Source organism: Oenanthe melanoleuca, chromosome 2 (assembly GCF_029582105.1).
Source record: "Oenanthe melanoleuca isolate GR-GAL-2019-014 chromosome 2, OMel1.0, whole genome shotgun sequence".
Lineage (NCBI taxonomy): Eukaryota > Metazoa > Chordata > Aves > Passeriformes > Muscicapidae > Oenanthe > Oenanthe melanoleuca.
The window spans coordinates 31,545,204-31,558,415 of NC_079335.1; the positions used below are offsets into that span (position 1 = coordinate 31,545,204).

General features: G+C 35.9%; 2 protein-coding genes across 5 annotated transcripts in view; both read left to right on the top strand.

Moving 5' to 3' along the window:
* Nucleotides 1-3,745, top strand: part of UBE2W (ubiquitin conjugating enzyme E2 W) — a 64,041-nt gene extending 60,296 nt beyond the window's left edge. For both annotated transcript variants that reach the window (XM_056484159.1, XM_056484153.1), the window contains exon 6: nt 3,657-3,745. In XM_056484159.1, coding sequence (XP_056340134.1) covers nt 3,657-3,679 — 23 coding nt within the window. In that variant the 3' untranslated portion in view covers nt 3,680-3,745. The remainder of the gene's footprint in view (nt 1-3,656) is intronic.
* Nucleotides 3,666-13,212, top strand: part of STAU2 (staufen double-stranded RNA binding protein 2) — a 152,901-nt gene continuing 143,354 nt past the window's right edge. For all 3 annotated transcript variants that reach the window (XM_056484149.1, XM_056484150.1, XM_056484151.1), the window contains exons 1-4: nt 3,666-3,864; nt 4,905-5,035; nt 9,637-9,796; nt 12,108-12,243. In XM_056484149.1, coding sequence (XP_056340124.1) covers nt 3,666-3,864; nt 4,905-5,035; nt 9,637-9,796; nt 12,108-12,243 — 626 coding nt within the window. The remainder of the gene's footprint in view (nt 3,865-4,904; nt 5,036-9,636; nt 9,797-12,107; nt 12,244-13,212) is intronic.

Genomic DNA, 13,212 nt, shown 5'->3' on the forward strand with positions numbered 1-13,212 from the left:
AGCAATAGAGCAGCTTTTGTGGTCAGCTGGCAGACAGACATGGTCAACTCACAACTACATTGTGTTTCCTGATATATTAAAAAAATGAATGGACTATTTTACAGCAATATTTTTTGAAATGTGAGAAGTTCAGTTTTGTTGTTTTTGTGTAAATTTGTTTTGATTTTGTAATTTTTAGTCTGTCAGGAAAATTCTTGGCTTGTACATAGTTTAATAAGAAGGTCAATACCAACTGTTTAATGAAACCTGTGTAGCAGCCTATGTACTAAGTGCTAAAAGGGGAAGTGAAGTAAAATGCAATTCTAGTATATTTGCATCCCTCTATGTGTTTGCTGTTGCATTTCTACTGCATCTGTGTGCGAGAGAGTATGAAGAGAAACCATTGCAGCATCTCATGGGACACTGCAGTGTAGCCTTACAAAAACAGCAGCACTGCGACTTGCAGACTTTGATTGGATAGATGTGTGTGATTAAACATTAGGAAATATCATTTCTGTTGTGTCTTGGTGTGGAAGCTGAGTAAAGGCACAAAGCTGGGAGGCACAGCTGTGCTGTCCAGCTTTCTCTGACAGTAGCAAAGTGTCCGTAACCACTGCTGAACTTGAAGGGAAACTTCTCTGGAGACAGGAGGTGTAGGAATTTCCTAGATGTGAGTTAGGTAGTCACCTGAAATGGGATGTGGTAACTTCTCTAATTGTAATCTTAGTATTCTAAGTGAACAATCTCTTTTGTATATGTCAGATTTTTCAGAAATACCTGCATGGAAGATGTAAAAATATTTTGATTATATAACTGCATTTCATCTCTGACCAGCTTAGTGAAATCTCTTTCCCCCAAGTCCTACATTTTATGTAGCAGTGTATTTTATTGTGTTTGTGCTTGTGGCTGGAAGGCCCCAAAATGTTTTTGCTTTACTGTTTATAAAACAATACAAAACTGGTGTATATATGTAAAAAATGTAAAGAGAAGGTGGTACATAAAGTTTTTGTCACCTTTTGTCATGACATCGAAGACTGGCTGCCTGGTAGTGTGAAAATAATGTGCCATCACTCTATCAACTGTATTCTTTCTGTTGTCTCTCTCTACTAGTGGATTTTTAGAACTGATTACAAATTTAGTATCTCCATATCTCATCTGCTTAAGAGTTAGTCCCCATGATTATATTACTGCCTGGGCATCTTTGCTTATACAGATTGATTTACAAAATAGTTAGTTTCTTGTAGGAGTTCTGCAGCTTTAGATATATTTTTAAAAAAAACCACCGAGTGCCATATATCTTACGATAAATTCTGATTTCAGAATTGAATTTTCTATGTACTTTTCTCTTAATATCTTTTGTTTTCCCCTGAACCTTATCTTGTTCATTTTTGCAGTTCCTCGATACTATTCTTAAACTGATTTTTCTTGTTTTATCCTTAATAGTAGGAGAGGATCCATCCCACAATTTCTCTCTTTAGAACATCAGTACTATAGAACATAGTATTTTATTTGGTTATTACTAAGTTCTGCTTTCATGAAGAATAAACTTTTAAAATACTGGAAGCTGAGGTGGTAATTCACAACTGGCAGGGCTCAGTAGTATTTCATGCAGTACCATATGAGTGATGCCTTTCTCATACCCATGTTTGTGGGCTAAAATGATGTAAATACTGTGAGTTTCAATGATATTTCGTGTTATGTTGGTTTCATTTTAAATACGTTTAAGACATATGGATGGCCTGATTCTGCCACCATTGACTTTAATGTTTAGAATTAAGAAACTTTTTCAATTAATTCCACTTTATACATATATACATATATATATATATATACACATATATAGTGTATTTAAAATCAGATGCAGACGTGTTGTATACCAAAGACTTCTATAGTTCTATACCTTCTCAGTCTTTAAGTTAGGCTTTTCTAACAATACTACTGTATTGAATGGCATTGAATGGTGAAGTGACAGTAGGATTTGTACAGTATGAATTTAGTACATATTTATTTGAACACATGAGGTATTTGAACATATAGCAAACTGCATATATAGATTTTAAATCTGCCACTATCAATATTTTTTTGAAGATACTTATGAGAAGCACAGGTGATTGCATCTCAGTTTTTAATTTTTTCTACTTTTGCCTTTCCAGGGACTTAAATCAGTTATCTGTATTTCCTCAGTAATAAAAATTATATTCCAGTCTGAACCTCTTCTCCAAAGCACAGAGTCGCAGTAATAGGATTTATTATTTTCATTATACTAGTGCAACTGCTTTAAAGTACTTGTACTCCAAGGTGTAATAAGTGATTTGGGGTCTTAATCCAACAATACTGTCCCTCTGAGTAAATATACATGGATATTTTTAATGGATTGGTGGGGAAAGAGGGACAAAAATACTGATGGTAATAAAAAAAAATTTATATAGGTTATTCGTTTCCATAAGCCCTTTGTTAGAAAGTTTTTCAGGTTTGTTTCAGGGTTTTTTTGGTTTTATTTTTTTTTTGTTTTGTTTGTTTGTTTTTTTGATAAGGAGCAAAGAGCTTAGTGGTAAGGGATGCTGCCTGTGGTGGATGAGAGCTGAACCCCTGCTCTGCCTTAGCCAGCAGGACCAGAGCTGCTGCTGGGAGAAGTTCCAGTTGCCCAGGTCGCTTGTTGGCTCTCACAGGTTTTGTCTCTATTTGCTCTGTACAGATCAGCTCACGTGTATGAACCCTGAATAATGCAATGACTGACAATGACTGGTTTCTCTCTTAATTGAGTGGGTCACCTGGGAAGACTGCAGGCCCCTAAACTGTTCTGTATGGTTTTTGCAGCAGCTGTAGTTTTCAGCCAGTAGCCCAAATTTTGCCAAGGAGCATACTCTTAGTGAATAGTGTGGAGTAATGCCCTGACCCTGGTTTGTTTATGCATGTAGACCTAGCCTGAGAAAGATATTGGCAATAAAGAAACTAATTTGGACAGATTAAAAGAGGTAATTGGTACCTGGCATATTCCAGGTAAATGTTTTAGCCGTGAGGTTAAAGACTAGTTTAGGAAATCCTGGTACCTCTGCCAGTATTTTATGCAAGTACTCTACCTGTTGACTGAATAAGCAGTGATTTTTTTTTAAGAACTTGTATACTTGCATTTTTTTTTCTTGTTTGTACTTTCTTCTTTTTTTTTTCTTTTCCTTCTTTTTCTTTTTTTCTCCTCTTTTCTAGTTTGGTAGAAGCCCAAAAAAAAAAAAAAAAAAGGGGATTTTCTCTTGTGGACTTATTTGATACATTAGGTGCTCTTAACTGGAAAAACAATGGCAAAGTTTGCAAGTTTGCTATGGCAGTTGGTTGCAAAGTCATCCTCTCTTGATATTGGCAAGCGCTTATCTCATCTGCAGAATAATTGTGTAGAATTTAATTCTAGAATAGTAATTCTTCCTGCCATATGTCAGGCAGGGTGACCCCACCATTGAAAAACAGAACCTGGAGCCAGGGTGTGCGGGTTCTTCTCCAGTGATGTTCTTTGGCTCTGAGCTCTGTTTCTCTGTGTATCCATTTGGAAGTTTGCAGAAGCATGACTTCTGTGGACAGTTTTGTGACCCAGGTTCAGGAGCAAAAAAGGAGTGCTGCTAATACCACTGTAGTCATTGAACATCAAAATGCAAAGTGCTCTGCTGATAATAATGTGTTTATTGCAGTGACAGGCAATGGCACAAGTTAAAATGCAGACTACAGCAAACCTGTCTGGACCCACCATGGCTCCTGTGGTGCTACCCCTGCCAGTTACAGCTACAAATACACTGAGTCTGCCATCCTCCATGAATGGATCCATTGCAGAACCAGCTGCCAGCTGTAGCAGTCCTACTGCCAGCCTTGTGGATCCCACGTCTTTGAACAACTCACCAGGTAAGTTGGTCCAGACATATTTTCTTTGGTGTTCAAATTAATATTTTTGATGACTTGTTAATTGAAAAACATAATAATTAGGTCTTAAAGAGGATTAAAATAAGGGAGAAAACCCACGTAGAAAAATATTTTGGCTAAATAAACTCTTATACTAAGTTTTGTTTCTTTATTGAGCTCAGATTTGGAGTGAAGTTTTGATCAATGATATAAAAACTCAGGAAAGAACATGTCTATTTTGTCAAATTCTCAGTGTATCTTTTACAGAGAAGTTTTAGTGGAGCAGGAAGGTCTCCAAGTTTATTTCTCTTCCCTAGAACAGAATGTCTTCTGACTGCTTGGCAGTATTTGATGTTTCCTTTGTGGCCTAATAAACACTGTAGTTCCTATGCTGAACTGGGTCTAAAATGCAGAAGTGTTGTCCTAACAATTTAAGCAAGAAATGACAATGTATGTGTGTTAGGGATAAATCCAAATAAATTGCAAAAAACCCCACAGAAAGTGAAGCAGTCTAAAAAAACCAGAACTAAATCCTTAAAGGGGGAGGTGTTCTATGGAAGTGTTCTGAGAGTGTCTTCAATATTGTGAGAAAAGTAAAACACTGGGAAGAAGCTGGCAGAAACCACTGGGTTTCATCTGCTGTATTTGTCTCATAACTCTTATGCTACTCACTTCTGCTTTGAAGTGTGGAAAAATCATTCTGAAAGAGTAGTCAATTCCAGGAACCAGTATACTCCTGACAGTAAACTTTGGTGGCATAGAAAATACAGATTATGCATATGCTCTCCTGCAGTCTTCTTTCATAAAAACATTTTGGAAAAAAATAGTTTGGGGGCATTTAAATTGCATGTAATCAAATTTGATATTGTGAACTACATATTCTCATGTGACTAATACATAAATGGTATTTAAACTTTGTATTTAGCATATATGCAAAAGTTCTGTTTTAGCCACAGTATTTTCTTTTTAAAGCATGCTGCTTTTGCAAAGCTTTGTGAAGAGTACATTTCTCCACAAAAACTTTACAGACTCTTTATTTACAGCTCCTCTCCAAGATAACATGGCAAACCCCAAAGAGAAAACTCCAATGTGTCTGGTAAATGAGTTAGCCCGTTTCAATAGAATTCAACCCCAGTATAAGCTTCTGAATGAAAGAGGGCCTGCTCATGCCAAGGTAAGGTCACAGTTCCAGGTGATGAGCCATACCTTACATGCTAAACAGATAATATCATGGTTTGGACAAATGTGTTTGTCAAACCCAGCTACATTTCTAGTGTAAGGGCTTTCTTCCTGTTGTTTTTTTTTTTTTTTTGCTGCTTTTTTTTTTTTTACCACACTTTCAGAAAGTATGCCTGTATTTCTGTTACAGAAGCCCTGTAGATAATTTTGTACTTCGTTTTTTCTCTTATCTTTGAATTTATATTTGCTAGTCTTTATATACACCTCATGAAGGTCTTTTCAGGGTATCACCACCCTTCCTTAATCTTTCTGGAGCACTTGCTTTTTAGACTGCATGAATCTTTTTCTGCAGTCAGCATGCCTCTGATAACTACCTCTGCATTTGTTTCATGGTAATGCAGGTGATGACAAATTTGTGACATTTTTTCAAGTGCTTTTTGGTGTGATTCTTTGCCCACGAAGTTGATAGTCTGTCTTTGAATCTTGCATTCTAGGGCACAAACTTCATTAATGAGCAACTTTACAATGTAAGGTTATACTAAAACTGCTAATGTGATTATAGCATAGAAGTTTCTAGTGAATTGACAGCTAATTCTGGCTAGTTCATGTACCAATTTGGATGTCCAGCTTAATAAGTAAAAATTATGATGCTTTCAGATGATGGGGAATACAGAGGAATATCCTCATGGTAATTTTTGGATATAATTTTGAATTTCCTCTGTAGTTAGGAGCAAACTGGGGGAGGAAAAAACTTCTGAAAGCCTGAGTGAGACACTGGCATAATTAGCTGCTTCTTTGTACTTAGTATTTCTGGAGTGGCCAAGTCGCATGAGGCAGTAAGTCCAAGGTATGGATGAGTAACAGTTTCAGCTCCTCTTGGGCTGTCTCTGCCCTTGCCCCTTGTTTCTGTGTTGCCAGCTAGTGCAGAGCTGATGCAAATCACTGACCTTCAGCTCTGGCTGGTGTTGCTGAACGTGTTACAGTGGTGGAAATGATGTCAGCAGGTGCGGGGCTGCTTTTAGCATCCCTCGTAGCAAATGGAAATTGAAGTGCTCTTCCTCTTCCTGGAGACCTTTGGCACCACAGGGTACACTGGCTGCTTTGTTTGAGATTGCAGCATATTAACTTTGTTGGGCTTTATGTAACTTCTTGCTATTGTGTTTATTGTGTTACCTTTTTTTCCATTTCTGTGAAAAAATAATTGCTTTAGTTGTGGTGTGGTTTTGGCTGTTTGCATTTCTCAGCAGTAAGGATATTTGAGTCATATGACATTCATATTATATTTAAAATTTTAGTAGGATAAGAGATTGTTCACATATGGAAGGGGGAGCCCTTTTCCCAAGCAATTGCCAACAGGGTAGGAGGACATAACCTCAGACTGTGCCAGGGGAGGTTCAGTTTGGACATAATGAAATTTTTTTTGACTGAGAGGGTGGTTAAGCATTGGAATGGACTGACCAGGGAGGAGATGGAATAGCCATCCCTGAAAGTTTACAAGAAATGACTGGATATGGCAGTTAGTGCTAGGGTTTGTGTGGTGTGGTGGTGTCTGATCAAAGTTTGAACTCTTAGAGGTCTTTTCCAACTTCATTGATTCTATGATACATTCGTTATTACTTTTAAAGGAACTGGTATCAGTGAAATTACTTAAGTCTGCATTACCTGCACTTCTGAAAGCCATCTTTTCAGTGAATTTCTCAAGTTTTCAGTTTTTCAATTTACCTCATTATTTTAGTTGTGCTCATAGTGGTAAAAAATACAGTTATGTACTCTATGGACTTAGAAGGATGTTAAGTCTAATTTTGATCCATATAGTGAGAAAAGAAAAAGAGAAATGGATGAAGAACAAGGCTGATATTAATAAGATTATGCAGATTTTGACCAATGAAAAGTGAAGAAAGAAATAGAATTTACTATGACTCTCTTAGCTGTTTGGTATCATGTCTTGCTAGTAATATGGTGATATACTTAACAGAAAATGTTAAACAGACCTGAATCTGTCCTGGGAAGCATGACCTGAAGGATATAGTGCTGCTGTTGCTCTTTGCCATTCAAGGAGCTTCTCACATTCCTTTGCTCTTACACATACTCTGCTCCTGACCACTGGTGGTTTTCACAATTTTCAGAGTGCTCTACAAGATAGGTGTTTGTGTTGTGTCCACAAATGCTAGTAAATTTTCATACCCTTTTGTTTAGTTGTCTTTGGAAAATAAGTTTAGACAATTGAGGGGAAATGGAAAAATAGCAACAGTGTAGTTGGGAGAGAACTGGCTCTTCCTGACAGTGCAGTTAGGGTTTCTAGGAGTCTGCCCTCCAGGTGGATTCTTCATCATAACAAAAATCAGGAAGTCTTTGTTGGCATAAATGATGTCTTGGAGTACGTTAGTCAGACTGATCATATCTTCTGTCCTTCTGTGTCAGTGTCATTTCAGGACACAAATTTAAAAGGAACAGTGGCAAAAGAAAGTGGATGGTGGTACAGAAAAGAGGGAAAGGGATGTAGCACTTCAAAAGCTGGGAAGGAGGAGAGAAGGTTTTACACAGAAGAAGTGAGGAATAAAGGGTTGTCAGGGCTTAGAGAGATTGACCTTGCAAGCACAGCAGGGTGAAAACAAGCACAAGCATGGTTGTCTTTGCATTCCTGCTCTCTGGACATCAGTAAATTATGTTGGGTGTAAGGAATATAAATTTCCTCAGGTAAGAAGTGTCTCTCAGTGAGCAGCAGAACTGTTAGCTCTGGTATTCCAGAACTTGAATGTTCCATTGTCTGCTACAGGGTTTGGATTTAGGCAGGTTTATTCCTTTAATAAAGGGCTAAACCTACTTCTATGTGTGGGTTTTTGCAGGAGTTTCTTTGGCAGATGTATTAAGTGAGAAGGTGCTCTGACTGGCAGAAGTTTACTGAGCAAACCCTTTATCATCCTGAGTTCCTGTTTATTTCTCTAAGCACTAAGAGTTATAGGTAGATAAGTAGCCATTATTAATCATATTTTCATTTAAATTCAGGATTTTCCTCCTCCTATAAAAATACTACACTGATACTTTCTTGCAAAATATAAAAGATACGAACTACAGACCCAGAAATCAAATTTCAACTTTTTAAATAATAAGTATGTATGTTTGTAGGTAATTTATATAATTATGGGTATTTAGCACTAATACTCATCTTAGCTTTCAGTTAGGGGTAGCATTTGACAGAGTGTAAAATTAAGAGACAATTACTCTCTTTCTTCCATGAAGAAATTGTTGTGACTGCTGTGGCAAAATCAACAGGGCAATAGGAGCTGTGATAAAGGGACTTGCATTGTGTTTCTGAAAACTACAGTAGGCCAAACCTCAAGGCTGTAATTAAGACATGAGTATGTATTTATAGCATTCAGTTTGAATGCAGTGTGTGCATGTGCAGAGGCCTGAGTTGGGAGACACATACAGACTTGTGTTTCAATGCTTCTTTGCAAGTGCATGCTGAAAAAATGTGTATGTAAAGGCAGATTTAGACTGCCCACCATATTCATCTCTAAAAACCTGGTCCTGGATCAAGCAAGTTTAAATAAGTTAAAAATTTAAAGAGCTGTCAAAATTAAAATTTTACTTTATATACTTCTCATACTAATATGTGAATTTTTTTTTTTTCTGTTGACTCAAGTTAGTTAGGCCATTTTCTGAGGTAGGTGTATCTTTGTTTACTGTATGTATCTGACTATTAAGTCCTGCCTTTTATCTAGGGATTATATGGCAAATGTATTGAGCTCCTAGCCTTCCTCCCCTTGTTCTCAAATTTAAACAGAACATTTATGTATCATGCAGAAGATAGACTCTGTCTAATATCTTAGACATGCATTGTGTTTTATCTGCACAATTTGTACAGCATGAATACTTGAAATAGCCCTCTATCACGGAATTTAAAATATATGGTTTTTATCAGTTAGTCCATTTCTGAACTCTGGAGATTTACAGTTCCTATCCTCACTATAGATTTTACATTAAGAACTGCAGTTTCCTTTAAAAATATAATATTTCTTTTGTTTCTTACTTTATCTTTTTGACCATATTTGAATTGTGACTCTGCCCTAACAAAAGGCATTATTTTTAGAAATCTGGCTATGTGAGAAATTAATTCACTCTGTAAAACTATTGGGGCCAAATTCTCCGCTGCCTTGAGAAGTGTGTAATCATTTATATTAATTCATAATTATTAAAATTTTTTTTTCTCAGTAGCATGTTTAGTATTTGTTTTCTGCAAGTAAAGTGACTACACATACTCAAGTATATGAAGAAATGTGTTCTTAGCTGATCTGTACATAGTCTTCCAAGAGCAGAGGATCAGTTTGAAGTTATTCTTACTTGGTTTAAATATTATTCTGTTCTTTGATAATTGCCATAACCATTACACTGTTTTACTTTGTGGTTTGAAAGGCCAAGTGTTGCTCACTGATAAGGTCTCACTGATCTCTGGAAGAATCAGATGCGTTATCTGGGAGTTGAATACAATGAAAAGAGAGCATGGTTTCTCTTCAGCCCTGGAAGCTTTTATACAGATTGTTTTAATCCACAGTGATAATCTTGCCAGTGTTTACCTGTTCTTTGTCTTTGAAGATGTTCACAGTGCAGCTGACTCTTGGAGAACAGACATGGGAAGCTGAAGGAAGCAGTATTAAAAAGGCCCAACATGCTGCTGCCAGCAAAGCATTGAATGAAACTACCCTTCCCAAACCAACGCCTAGACCACCCAAAAACAATGTAAACAATAATCCAGGTATGACATATTCCCCTGAGTGTTAGATCTTGTTGAAGTGTTGGCATATTATAGCACTAAATAAGTAATTTTAACAAGATACTTAAACTTGTAGGATGAAAATCAACAGAGCTATAGTATGATTGGGTCATGCAGAACCTCTAGTGAAATTTCATGGAAGAATTTTTAATGCACATACCTAAAATGGTAGAACTGTAAAGGAATATATTATTTAGGTAATGCTTAGGTGTGTACAAAGTGATGGTATGTGATCAACAGTAAGCAGAAAGAGAAAACCAGACTGAATTAATTAAAACACATTTTCCAAAGAGTTATTTTAGCTAACTTTCTGATGAAATTGCACATATTATCCAGTCCAATCCTGTGAAATTGCATCTCTGGCATAAACAAAAGGCTGGGATTTGGCATGAGAATTTTGGCAGGTAATTTCCTGCATGCTGAGTTTTCTTTCAGAGCAATCTGTACTTTCAAAAATCTTTCAGGTGGCTTTAGAAACTTGTTTCAATAATAGAAAGAATGTATACTGGTGTCTTGAATTCTTCATTTTAAGCTGTTACCTTCAAGTTGTCTTCAGTGCATGCAGAACCTTCTGAGGTACACATCTTATGCACATGCTCAGTGATCTGTCTTAATCAATAAAGAAAAAAAATCATAACTTCATTTCAGACTAATGTGAAGGAAATCAAGTGATGAGAATATCTTCTCATTTATTATTTTTAAACAATCCTTCTCTCCCTGCTTCTTTTCTGTTTTCCCTTTCTTCCCTTTAATTTCTGTCTGCCCCTCCCCCTCTTTTAAGAATGTATATTTCAGCCACTTTCTTAAAATGAAGTAATTTTGCAGTTAATCTTCTCTGTGTTGGAAAGAGAAAAGTGGGAGTAAATTTCCTTTAGAACTTGTGAGTGTTATCCTGAGCATTAGCCATGAAGGATTGTTTGGGAGTGGTGTGGTAGTGTTCTCTTGCTCCTTTGGAGATCAGTACATTGCCTCTCCAGACCCAGGACACTGGTTTTGCCCTGTTTCCTTCACAGTCACTGTGACTTTGGCTGCTTAGAAGGAGGGAGCTCAGACCTCTGTTAAAAGTGATCCTGAGTGTGGTTCTTGACATTGCAGAGTATTACTGAATTTGTAGAGTTTTTTGGCTTTTAGCATATTCTTAGAGGGAAAAATCTAATAACCAGAGAAATAGACTTTAAGAGAATTAATTAGAAATTTTATCACATAACACATAATTTTGCTGCATATGCTAGGTATCTTCTCATGAAAATGACATTTTGTATTTTTATAAAAAAATTTGAATTCATAGTAATGTCTTGCCCTGGAAATTATAAAAATTTTTGTTGGTATAAGGTTTTGAGTAAGTGTTGCATAAACATTTTCATCATTTGGCATATAAAGCTTCAATGTCAAACTGGAAAATGAATTGTAGTTTTTGAGGGTAAATTTATTTGAATCTCCCATGAAAACATTTTCAGAATATATTAACTCCTTTTTGTTGGAATGCATATTTAGCTCATTTAGGATTTTCTTACAACAGTATAAGTGGGGATTACTGTAGCTGAACATTTCATCTAAAAAAAAAAAAAAGGAAAAAGCTGGAGGTAGCTTATTTGGCATTTTTGAAACCCTGAAGTGGGCAAGTACTGGCTGCCTACTGTTTTTCCATTCTGTCACCAGTAGATGGCTGTAGTTGCACTGATCTCCAGGAGCTGTATGTTCAGTCTGTTAGATCACTCCTATGAGATCATTAGTTCTTAGACAAGTTTTCAAGTATTGCAAATAAAACATTTTTTCTGACTTGTTGTAAGACTCCTGAATGACTGCAGTAATGCTTCTTTCAATGACTCTTTACTCTATTTGTGGTTTGATTTAATGGTATTCAGCAGCAAGACACATTATTCTATTATCTTTACAGTTGTTTCAGAAAGTATCATAATGCATTAAAAGCACTCTGGAAAGATGAATAACCAGCTTGATTATTGATTATTACACTGACTTTATCATTCATATATGAAGATTAATCCACTGTGATTCTATGAATCTCTATAATCTCCATAATCTCTATATGATTCTATAATCTCTATGAAACTGCATAGGGAGTGCACTGAGATTTTTAAATGTTCTTTTTCATTGCTTGAGATTAGGTTGGCATCTATATTCCCATCTTTTAAAGAAACTGAAATTTCTTTTTAGTTGCATCTTTTTACTTTAAGAGTAAAAAAATATCTTGTAGCTCCCTCTGTGCAGCTCAGTCCTGCTTGTGTGTTTTTCAGTAGTTAAAAGCACCTTACTTACATTGTTTTTTTTGCAGGCAGTATAACACCAACTGTGGAGCTGAATGGTCTGGCAATGAAAAGAGGAGAGCCTGCCATCTACAGGCCATTAGATCCAAAGCCAATTCCCAATTACAGAGCAAATTATAATTTCCGGGGCATGTACAATCAGAGGTTTGTACTCTATCTGTTATTTTTTTTTTATCCTTATGTTATAAATCTTCCTAGGTTATTTCCTAGATTATTTCAGAGTAAAAGGAAACTAAAAATTTTGTTAAAGAGAGTCTGCAGTCTTATTTAGAAACATGCATAATTACCACCTGAAAGAGACAGATGCCCTAAGCACTTCACAGGGAATAAGGATAACTGCTTTTATTTTTTTAATGTCTGTTAAAGAGCACAATACATGCTCTTGGTAGTGAGGAGGCAGGGCATTAACTTCAGAGAGAGGTTTACTTTGCTATCATATCATGTGATTACAATCTGTGGCATCAAAAATGAAGCACTCTTTTCTTAAAAATTGAATATAAAATGGAAGAATGGCATTTTGAAAACTGGCTTGAAACCATTCTCAGGTTTCTGGATTTTTAACCATTCTTCTTGGTCAGCTATCTCTGTTCTTATCCTCAAAGTTCAGTTAGGAAAAATCCTTTATTTCATAGTTTAGAAACCTGTATTTAGAACTATGTCAATTTGTAATCTGGAAAACTTCTTTCCCTGAGATATGTTGTTTTCCCATTTTTACATATTTGTCCCCAGAGGAACTGTATTAGATCAGGCCTTTTGAAGCTCCAAAAGTCAGACCAAATTTGATCTCTAATATGAGAAAAGACCAAACCAAAACAGGTCAGAAAGTTCTAATCACATGTTTATCAGTGAAAAAAAAATTACCTTTTTAATACAGCTTTGCTTGATGGATTTAATTTTCATTTTTATGCATCTCATAATTATCAAATAGATTGAGGGTATGAACTCTGAAGGAGTGTTTTGGTTCACAATTACTCTTTATTAGAAATTAAATTAATTGCAATGTTGAAAAATTAACTAGTCAAAAAAAAAAGCAGCATTTCAGAATTTTCTAAGGAAAATATTTCAGTTTACTTAATTTTATTTTACTTTTCCACAGACTTTTAAATCATGATA